Genomic DNA, 11,476 nt, shown 5'->3' with positions numbered 1-11,476 from the left:
ATTTTTATTGTGACGAAAATGTCATACATAAAAATATAAAAATATAAATAGATATAATAACGAGTGATATATTTAAGAATATTGAGTTAGTAAAACAATGTTAATATTCACTAATTTATATTATACATTTTTTTCTTTATTATTAGCATATATCTTTCTTTTAAGACTATAATTAGATACTATATGAGAATAGTTTTAAATTTACATAAATATTTAAAATAAAAATAAAAATAGGATTAAATAATAGTTTTGTTGTTGTTGAGGGTGATGTGAAATGTAAGAAAGACATTGACATTGGAGATAGGAGGAGGGAGAATGGTTTGACCAATGACCATTGAGGCACCACAACACATCTATCGTCCCCGCGTGTGGATAAGCCACACCAGCTCAAACCCCATCATGTTCGTTTCTTTGCATTTTCTTCTCTCCAGTTTCAAACACCACTCATAGAACACGCTTAGCCTTTTTCTTCATTCATAAACCCACGCCACCATGTCCGTTCAGGCAAGACGGCTTGCCGTTTTCTGCGCCCATCTTAACCCCACCCGGTTTCCTCCGGATCCTCCCGCTCCACTTCTTTCGCCTTCCGTCTGCGCCGCTGATTCCGACACCCAAAACCGCTCTCTGATAAACGATTGCGTTTTCTGCAACATTATTCGTGGCCAATCACCAGCTTTGAAGGTACAGGCTGTTTTTATTTTTTTGGAAACTGCGGTCAACGATTAGTGTTTGAGAATAAATCCTCGTTGAAAGTTTTTCAGAATCTACGGAGTTAATGCCATCGATTTTGTTTGCGGGATTGCAGTGGTCAAAACTCCAAAGTTACTGGTTCCTTGCAATGAATTGATTTTAGTTAGTGACGTAATTATTGTTTAAGGAGCAGTTTGATGTTATGAATCTTAAAAGGCTGGAGCAGATTAGTGTAAAATGAGGTTTCCAACTTCATTAGTGTGGTGGTTTTGTTTCTCCCACGTGTTATAAATGATTCTGCATTTACTAAAGCTGCTAAGCCACAACTCAGTGAATCACTGTGTTGGTTAAACATACATGAACAGCACTCAATGTGTTCACTGGCTCATTTTGTTGTCAAAACATGGACAAATAGAGTTTGATAAGGTCTATGTTGCTTAAAAAAAATGAAAAGTAATAGCTAAGCCTTATGGTGCAAACTTTATATGTGCTAAGAAATCATAAATAAATGCTTAATTGATGGAGTGAAATATTGTGTTTATAAATTGTTATAATCAATATATTCTTCAAACATGTTTTCTCATAACTTTGACTTTTCTTTATATTTTGTCAAACCAACAGCTTTATGAAGATGACATGTGCCTATGCATACTGGATACAAGTCCGCTGAGTCATGGGTAAGGTGTCATATGTCTCAAGGTGCAATTCCATATAGGTATATCATAAGGCATTGTATTTTTGTTATTTCACTATTTTATGGGCATGTAATATTTACACACATCACAACTTGAGAATAAGGAGCATGTCTTTTCAGTTTTATATTTGAGTTGTGACATTGAATATCAATATTGCTTCTATTAGTCAATATTTGATGTCTTCAATCCTTTTCCATTGCATTTCCTTTACATCACAAATGCAATTTTGAAGTCATTCTGGTGCACAATCTAAGTTAACACGAAAACTACTTAGCCTGGTAAGCCAATCTACCATAATACATAAAGCAAAATAATATCCCAAAAATTGTGTTTTAGATTTGCTGAAAATTTCAATAGTTTCCCCTCTAATATTAGCATCCCAAAAATGATAGCATATGGTAAATAACACACACACGCACACTCACAACATGCCAACAACCACCAACGAACAACAACAAGAAACAACAAATATAGCGTTTGTAGAATTAAAAGATCTAGTACAACCCAAGATAATTTCCAAAAAGTAATCTCCTACAGATGCAGTGTCAGATTCCCAAGAAAACAGGAGACCTACCCAAAGTTAATGGGGAGAACTACAAGTCCAACTAACCTTGTACTGAACTATCTCGTAATCTGATTAAAAAAAATAAAAGAGGTCAGTCATTCAGTTTCATGGAGGGAATCATAATAACCAAAGTTAAGTTAATTGGAAAAGGAAACGACAACGAGGTACTAGTGGTTCCTTTTAGGGAATGAGTAAGAAAAATCTAGTGAAATGAAGGTGAATATAATATAAACAAAATAAATAAAATATGCACATGGATAAGTATTTAGGAATTTATAACTTAATAATTGTAAAGATAATTTTGTTTATTTAGCAAGCATAAAATAATATGTAAAGTTGATGATGAAATATAACCATTTCCAAAAAGGTAAAGTTGTAGGTTTTTTTAATATTACACTATTCACAGTTGTGACAACCAAACCTGGAAGTTTTCATCTCATTGATGGCCATATCCTCCAATGACGATGCCTCCCTAGGGCGATATCATCTAATGGATAATTCTTTACTCAATCACATTATATGGTCTCATGATGTGGGGCATGGCTTCATCTTATTGATAACCCTTTCTGTATACAGGATGATCCATCAAATGAATAGCTCTTTTTCTCTTGGAAATTTTAAAATATCCTTATTCATGACTAGATGTTCTTAGGACGTTATCTGTAGTAATGACTATGAGATTCTAACATGGACCCCGGAAAATATGCAAATATTATTATTTACTTGTTTTATACCAAATTAATAACATGAGATCAAGTTAGGCACTGATAGATACATCTAGTTTGCATTGCACAATTCCCTCTGTTTCCAACCTCAAGTCTACAAAAAAAAAAAACACTGGGGTTGCAATGACTACTTCTTGCGTTGTTTTCTAAGAGGAGAAAATGAGAGAATGAAGAATTAGAGGAAGAGAAACAAAAATTTAAAGCATTAGGTTAATGGGGTATGTGATACAATACAAGTATAGAATCTGTGAACAAAAATTTGAAGAACAGAGTAGGGATAGAGATTTTGGCTGAGGGGAAAGGAAAAAAGGGAAGAAAAGTAAAAAAGTGGGAGGTTTTTATTTCAAGTTAATTACAAAATTGCTATGCAGCCTTTTTCTTCTTCTGGTGATGCATTTTAGAACAAAATATTCTTAACGGTGCAATTCAATTTGGAAGAAAAGTGACTTAAACTTTTGTTTTTTTAGAGGAATTCTGAAACAATATTTGAATGCCATGGTTAAATATGATGATTGTTGGATAATTTCTTAGTTTGTCAATGGCAAAGTGTTTGATCTGGTAATCATCTTTGCCTAAAAGTTAACAATTCAATTCCATTTACTTTTTCAACTATACTGCACGGTGTTTTTTGTTTATCTACTTCTCACTTCTACGTTGTGTTTTGTAGGCACTCCCTCATTATCCCAAAATCTCATTTTCCTTCACTGGATGCTACTCCTCCATCAGTAAGTAATTTTCAATAGGTACAAGAAGATTTACTTTATTATTTTGTAACTTCTTTACTGACTTTACTCTATAATTTTAAGTCGATAATAAACTCTTTCTCCACGAGGAAAGTCCTTCTGTGAAGTGCAATTGAGACAAAATGCTCCTGTTTATTTACCCAAAATGCTCCTCGTTACAAATATGAATTTGTACATACCTGTCTTGAAACTTAATTGGTTATGTTTTGATAGGTCAGCTCTCTCTAGTTAATTAAGTGAAAGGTGTCGGGCCTGATTGATTTATTTCATTTTTGTCAAACGTGTAGCAAAGCTCTTATTTACCTAGCCTGATTGGCGATGATACAGGTGGTAGCTGCAATGTTTTCAAAAGTTCCCTTCATTAGCAATGCAATCATGAAGGCTACGGGCTGCAGTATGTACTTCAATACTTGTACATTTATCTGAACTCTACTATGTTTTGTTCTCTTATATGGCATAGATTTAAAAAAATTCAATTGAAAACCCTGCTGGTAGATATTGAGTGAGTTGTTTAAGATTACAAATAAAATGCTTTTAAAAAAAGTGATGAAGAATAAGTGATTCTGACAAAAACAGAAATTACTTATGTTTGGATATAATTGTAAAAAGCTTTGTTCTTTCATCAAACATGTCTTTCCGTGTTTTTGAAAACCGATTCTGCACTAGCTTTTTCTTGACTTCTGCTTCTTTAACAAAGTTTAAACAAACATAAAAAAAAATGTTTTTTTCTATTAAAAAATGATTTTCTTTCTAAAAAAAAAAAACTCAAACAAACTCACCCTTTGTATGGATACCTCACAAGGCTATGAATCTTTAGAAGTTTACCAATTTTCAATGAAAGATATCAGACTTTTATTATTGTTATTTGTTTGGGGAAAATTATAATTACCTTGCATGTTGTTGTTTTCGTATCAGATCTGTTTATCATCTACTCTTTTGATAGTTCTACATAATATTATATAATCTCACGCCATGTAGTTTCATAGGATGTTTTGAATTCCTGCAGGTTCATTCAACCTGTTGGTCAACAATGGGGCAGCTGCTGGTCAAGTAATATATCATGTAAGATTTTAGATCTTCTATAATGTCACTTGCACTTTTGTGGAACATACATTTACTTGGGTCTCGAAACTTGGCAAGTTTTGAAATGTAGCTAATTTTGCTATAAAACGTGCTTTCCAGACACATATTCACATAATTCCTCGTAAAGCATACGATTGTTTATGGGCTTCTGAGGTAAAATTTCATTTCCCTTTCAAAGTTTGATGGGATATGGATATGTGATATTATAACGATGTTATGGGAGTACTAATAAAAAACATAATTCCTTGATTTTAGAGTTTGCTAAGGCGACGCGTTAATTTAGATGATGAGAAAGTTTCTCAGCTTGCAGCGCGTATTCGGAAGCAGTTACTGCCATCTGACATGAGCCAGGAAAGCAAGAATGGAAATTTTTGTTCAAGTAAAAGTTAAATGGATTATTCATCTGTTGTAACTTATAAGTTTCTATTTTCATTCAGAAGAATAATGTATGCGCATAAAAATTATTTGATGTAACACTCAAGTTCAAAAATTGGGTAGTTGGGATTTTTTAACCATTGTTTTAAACCGAACTCAAAAATTCTCAACTACTCAACTATGGAGTATAAGGGTTATGTCAGATGTTTTTTTTACATGCATTATTTTTCTTTTATGCATGTGCTTATATGTACAGTCAAATTTGTAATTTATCGGTTATATATTTTTAAAGATTTACTAAAAAAAGACATTTCTATCTTTTTTATGCTAATATTCTTTAGCTCAAAATTGTGATATCAAAGACTCCATGCTTTTCTCTGAACACAAACGCAAGTATCAATCAACTTCACTCCTTGAAGCATCTCTAATTGAAGTTAATTTTCCGATGAGTATTTTATTAATAAAAGTAATATTTTAATAAGAGTCGTGTACGTATAAGTTTTTTCAAATTAAAGAGTTCTTTATATAAACAATTGTTTTAGTTTTAAGAAATTATTGTTTATAACAGTGTGCGTGACAGAATTTTGCACATGCAAGTAATTATTGATCGAAACACGATAGACACATCCCACAAGTTATGAGTGAAGTAACCACTTTGTAACATATACAGGTCTTCTCGTAAAGATGATGATAAATAAATCAAAATTCAAATTGCAAAATCCAATTCATACTTATTTAAATTTATATTACTTTTAAATCCATTTAAATGGATTTATTTCAAATTCATATTTTTAAATTTTAAGTATAATTTATTTAATTGAATTTGGATAAAATATAGATGGGATAAATTTTTGAATTATTCAACATGTGTTTTGGGTTCGATTTTGAGTTGGTCCGAGTCCATGTCGAGCTGACTCGACTCGGCTGAGTCATGTTGGTCCGAGCCTAGGTCGAGACGTAGGTGAAGTCGAGTTGGCGTGGGTCCATGTCAAGCTGAGTCAACTCGAGCCCAAGTCGAGTTAAGTCAGCCCAGGCCCAGGTTGTACCGAGTCGGCCCACACCTAAGTCGAGTCAAGTCGACCTGAGCGTAGGACGAGCCAATTAAACCCAGGTCCAGGTTGAGCCAAGTTGGAATGGCCCAAGTTAAGCTTAGTCGGTTCGGGCTAGGCTGAGCCAAGTCGGTCTGGGCTAGGTCGAGTTGAGCTAAGTTGGCCTAAGACAGCTCGAGTCAGTCGACTGGGGTTGAGTTGAGTTGATTCCATATCAGGTCGATCCCACATGAAATTTAATCTAATTAACAAAATGGATTTAATCTATTTTAAATGAATTTGAAAAAAATCTAAATAAATTTTGTCCTGACCTCTAGTTCGTTGAGATAGCATCTGATGGAAGAGGGCCAAGTACACCCTTCCATGAAAGGCAAGAGCCAAGTCAAGAACGTCTAGACCCCAAGGCAAGAGCATCTAGACCAAGCTAGGAGCGTCTAAAGATCAAGCTAAGAGCGTCTAAGACCAAGCTAGGAGCGTCTAAGACCAAGCTAGGAGCATCTAAGACCAAGCTAGGAGCATATCAAGCTAGGAGCGTCTAAGACCAAGCCAAGAGCGTCTAGAACAAGAAGACTTGGATCAAGCTATGAATGGAAAAAAGGCCTAATAGCACATATTCCGTGAAGGCCCATCAAGTGTAGTTTAGCTTTAAATGAGGTGTAAATAGCATAACCATGTGGACAATTGTTTAATTTTCTGCACATTAGAATTAAGGAAGCATTAACCTTGATTAGCTAAAGGTTTCTAGAAGCCTTTACTAATAAAGGACCATGTGCACCCATGTGCTTCACATTTACATTTCATTTGGCTTACATTTGTGTAGCATTTAGGTCATCAAATCTGGTCCTCCTTAGCCTATAAAAGGAGGAGCCAACCTCATGTATTGCAAGATCATTGTGAGTAAAGTTATGCTGCCAACATTGTGTCATGCTTTGCTTCTACCTAGTTTCTAGGCTCTAATCTTCATCTTCCTCACTTACCATAGGGCTGGCCGAACCTCCCTACTTCCATACATATCATGCACCTTCAAGATCACCATAGCTCCTAGGAGGATCTTGCACATACACATCCATGGCTTCCGCACCATCTTTCACATGATTCTAAGAAGAGTTTCATGAATTTGCCATCATTTGGTATCATGAGCATAGGTTCTTCAAAGATGAGTTGTTCTTGGTCTTTTCATTTTTAGTTCTTCTTTATTTCATGACAATTATGGAAACAAGATGAACAACATTTGGGGATCCCAACAAATCACTATAAATTTGATGCATCCTATGGGTGCAAAATTTTGTAAGATTTTTGCAGTTGCTAGACTTGCACCCACACTACAACAACAATCTCTTCATTAGAAGTTGCAATCTTTCAGGCAATGTAGCAGGAGATTCCTGGGTGGCACAGCAGAACAGCCACCAGCATAGCATCATTAGCATATAGGAATCAAGGCTTTTAGGCCCTGCTAGGGTCACAAATAGTTGCAAGTAGGCCTGCAAAATATACAAGGACTAACTAGTTATGAGCTAAGTAAAAGCTACACAAAAGATCTTTCCTACAGTTTTTACATTTGATATGATTTTCCTATAGTATTTAAGGTTCGTAGCTCTTCAGTGGAACAGCTGAAAAATTTACCAAATCTAGATGAATTCCCGAGATCGTATTCATATCGAAGTTTTTATATGAACTTAATGCAGTTGGTAATTTTGGTACCTTGAAAGTGTTTCCATCATGCTCCTTAGTGCCATTAGCATTGCGCCTAATAATCACCAATTACTTAATGACTGTCACATTAATAAGCACCAAAATCATGGGATAATTTTAAACCCAAAATCCAATCAGTGAAGCTATCTGACCTTGCAATTCCACCTGCAAGTTATACAAGCAACAAAACCATTATACCCCGTAGGCCCACATAATAATCAATGAAAACTTAAAGCGTATGTTCATGGAAAATTGACTACTGCAGATAAGAACAGCAATCCTAAAACAGTTAGATAAGAATCCTAATATTCTAACCGTATGCTTAATATCATTTCACCTGCATTATGCACCATAGAAACTCTCCAGGCAATGTTACAACATAGCAGTTTTGCACAACAATTTGATCATTTTGCATATGATGCCTCCCAAGTGCAAAAAGTCGGTTCAATGTGGCCATAAAATGGGATACAAATGCCAAGTTGTGTTTCCTTGCATATCTATGCATCTGGATTGTAAAAGTACTTGCAATTGAATATAACATTATGGCTGTATCAGTATATTTTGACATTTCTTAAGATGAAAACTGTGCATCTAGCATCATCCAGAATGGTCATTCTAGTCTTCAGATGTCAAACTCACCATTTTTTTCCCACATGTTTATGTAAGGAATTCAACAGACCAGTTTAGTAGCAATTAAGAGTCACCAATCATGACATAATATTCATAGCTCTTCACAAAAGGCTCCAACCTAGCTCCTTCTTCATCCCTGTTCTCTTCAATGAGTTTCTAATCTTTGTGACTTCTTCCCACTGTCCTACATCTGCACAGATATTTGAAAATGACACATACACTCCAGCATCACTTGGCCCCAATTCCAATATCTTTTTGGCTGCTAGCTGGCCAAGCTCAAAATCACCATGGACCTTGCAAGCAGCAAGCAAAGTTCCCCATATTAAAGCATCGGGCTCAACAAGCATTTTGTTAATGAAACTTTCAGCCTCCCTCAGTCTACCTGATCGACCAAGAAGATCAACAAGACAAGCATAATGACGATAACCTGGCTTAATATTGTAGTCTTGACACATTGAATTGAGATAAAAGAAGGCTTCTTCAACCAGCCCACTATGACTACATGCTAACAGAATCCCAACAAAAGTAACTGCATCAGGTTGGACGCCTTCTTTTCTCATAAGTTCATAAGCAGCCAAAGCCTCTGCACCCTTACCATGTTGAGCATAGCTCACTATGATGGATGTCCAACCTATAAGATCAGGCTTCTCAGCGTCAACAAATGCTTTCTGACAATCCTCGATACTTCCACATTTTGAGTACATTGTCACTAGTGAACTACCAATAGATACATCTGCTTGTAAGCCCAATTTTTCAACGTAAGCGTGAAGTTGTGCTCCAATGTCTGACCGATACAAAACTGCAGCAGCCCCAAGAATGGATGAAATTGTGAAGGCATCAACTGTTATATCAGTTTGGCACATATCACAGAATAACGAAAGTGACTCTTCAATTAGACCCTTTTGAGCATAACCCGAAACCAAGGAAGAAAGAGCAAACGCATCCTTTTGTGGCAGCATATCAAACACTGTCCTTGCTAAGTTCAAGCTTCCACATTTTGAATACATGTTTACAAGTGCTCCACCAATAACTATGTTTGTTCCTATTCCTAAACGGAAAGCATAACCATGAATTTCTTTACCTGTCTTTAAGAAACAAAGATCAGAACATGCAGCTAGAGCGGAGGTTAAGGTTATGTTATCAGGTTCAATTTCTTGATATAGCATTTCTTTAAATAGCTGAAGAGATCGATATGCACACCCATGCTCTGCAAAACCAGAAATCATGGAGGACCATGAAACATTGTCTTTGACAGGAATTTGCTGAAAAACTTTATAAGATTCTTCTAAACAACCACACTTTGAGTACATTGTTAAAAGTGAACAGCCAACAGAAACATCAGCAACCAACCCAGACTTCAAAGCGTAACCATTTATCTGTGACCCTAGACATAAGCAGTTCATAATACTTAACACACTACTAATGCAATACTCATCAGGTTTCACGCCTTCTCCTAACATTAAAAGGAATAACTCAACTGCCCTTTTAGAATTTAGGTTCTGTGCAAAAGAATACAACATGGCTGCCCATGTGCACTGATCCTTTATATTTTTAATCTCACTAAAGGCTAACTCGGAAAGTCCAAGTTCTCCTACTTTTGCATACATATGGATCAAAGCAGCTCCAACCTTAGGATCCAAATTCATTCCTAATTTTAATACCAACGAATGCATTTCGCCTGCCTCCTTAATCATCCCAGGTTTAGCACATGCAGAAAGTACACTAGTGACAGTATAGCTATTTATTTCCTGCCCTATTGCTCTCATATTTTTGAAAAGCTTTAGTGCAAAAATAATATCATCCTCTTGCACAAATCCAGAAATGATTGCAGTCCAGGAGACCACATTGTGAACTTGCATTTGGGAAAATTGACTAAAAGCTTCACTCATACATCCAAATTTTGCATAGAAATCAACAATAGAAGTCTCCACAAAGACATCTGTTGCACCACATTTGATTGCCCGCCCATGAACTCCTCTCCCAATATGCAACTCTTTAAGAGCACCACAGGCTATTAAAAGGCTTGGAAATGTATAACTATTTGGCATAACAGATGCATGGTGCATTTGGCGAAAAAGGTTCAAAGCAACCCAGCTTTCTCCACTTTTAATTGCCACGGAAATAATAGCATTCCAACATGCCACATTATCACGCGAAGCATCATAGAAAAACCTTAAAGCCTCCTTAAAGTTGCAATTTTTTGAAAACAAATCCACCATTCGAGTCTGAACGTAACCACTGGAAAGAAAGCCATTCTTCGTTACAAGTGAATAAACTTGCTTGCCAAATATTGGAGCTCGCAGAGCACTACAGGCTGAAAGAACACTTCCATAGCTAAACTCATCAGGCTCAACACCACGAAAATGCATTCTACGAAACATCTCCAATGACTTCTCAAACATTGAATTATGGTCATAACCTGAAATCATGATATTCCAAGAAACAAGATTTGGAAGAGCAATTGTATCAAACAGCTTGTAGGCAATAAACATGTCATCAGATTTGCAGTACCAATCGAGCAAAGAGTTCATCGAGAAGATATCGGATTGTAAATCACAAGTTTTAAGCAAATGGGCATGGAAGATTTCCGTGTTCCTAACACTGTGCTTCCCTGAAAACTTGTAATCACGTAAGAACCCAAGTGGGTTGGAAAATGAGGACTTCTCTTCATGTTTTGCACATGAACCAAATGGGTATTGTACAAAAGCGAGGGAAGAGGAGAATCTGTAAGCAAGTTGTGAACTTTTCCAGTTGAAGTTTTTATGGATTAGATAATTCATAAGGATCATACGTGAGGGGCAGAACATCATCACCATATCCACTATAATGGCAGAGTCTCTTCCTGAAATTCTAGTTTAATGATCTGAGAAATTTACATTCTCAGTAATTATCAAGCAAACAATGAATCAAAAATTCAAATCCAAAACTGAAAAGCATGATACGGTTAAACATTCCAATGGCAAATCATAAAAGCTAGAAATAGGATTAGAACAATTCTTTATTTGCAATCTATACAATTTATGAAAGCTCTCAAAGGTGCATTTCCCGCTCAAATTTTAGCTTCCAGAAAATTTTCTATATTTTAGTTTAGCGTTTAGGGCTTTAACAATTGTATTTCTTTTTAGTTACAATTTGCAAATATGTATTCACATTTTCATTATATTAAACCATATACAATTTTATGATTTTTATAATTTTATTACTTTTGTAATTTTATTACTTTTATAGT

At 35.5% G+C, this 11,476-nt stretch overlaps 2 protein-coding genes across 3 annotated transcripts; one reads left to right on the top strand and one right to left on the bottom strand.

The window, feature by feature from the left end:
* Nucleotides 1-257: 257 nt before the first annotated feature.
* On the top strand, nt 258-5,224 carry LOC137824200 (adenylylsulfatase HINT3). 2 transcript variants are annotated; one of them, XM_068629721.1, is made up of 7 exons: nt 258-681; nt 1,312-1,367; nt 3,343-3,400; nt 3,746-3,830; nt 4,425-4,480; nt 4,601-4,654; nt 4,757-5,224. In XM_068629721.1, the coding sequence occupies exons 1-7, from the start codon at nt 493-495 to the stop codon at nt 4,889-4,891; spliced, it is 633 nt and encodes a 210-aa protein (XP_068485822.1). In that variant the 5' UTR covers nt 258-492; the 3' UTR covers nt 4,892-5,224. The 2 variants fall into 2 exon arrangements, with proteins under 2 accessions (XP_068485822.1, XP_068485823.1); XM_068629722.1 differs by having other exon boundaries at nt 267-681; nt 3,746-3,812.
* A 1,382-nt stretch (nt 5,225-6,606) lies between these two features.
* Nucleotides 6,607-11,239, bottom strand: LOC137824199 (pentatricopeptide repeat-containing protein At1g74600, chloroplastic). Its single transcript, XM_068629720.1, has 3 exons — nt 7,955-11,239; nt 7,627-7,782; nt 6,607-7,406 (listed from the first exon to the last, which is right to left on the bottom strand). The coding sequence occupies exon 1, from the start codon at nt 11,061-11,063 to the stop codon at nt 8,349-8,351; it is 2,715 nt and encodes a 904-aa protein (XP_068485821.1). The 5' UTR covers nt 11,064-11,239; the 3' UTR covers nt 6,607-7,406; nt 7,627-7,782; nt 7,955-8,348.
* Nucleotides 11,240-11,476: the final 237 nt, after the last annotated feature.

This window comes from Phaseolus vulgaris, chromosome 8, assembly GCF_000499845.2.
Source record: "Phaseolus vulgaris cultivar G19833 chromosome 8, P. vulgaris v2.0, whole genome shotgun sequence".
NCBI lineage: Eukaryota > Viridiplantae > Streptophyta > Magnoliopsida > Fabales > Fabaceae > Phaseolus > Phaseolus vulgaris.
The sequence above is the reverse complement of the archived record's forward strand: the minus strand, read 5'-3'. Positions and strand labels throughout refer to the sequence as shown.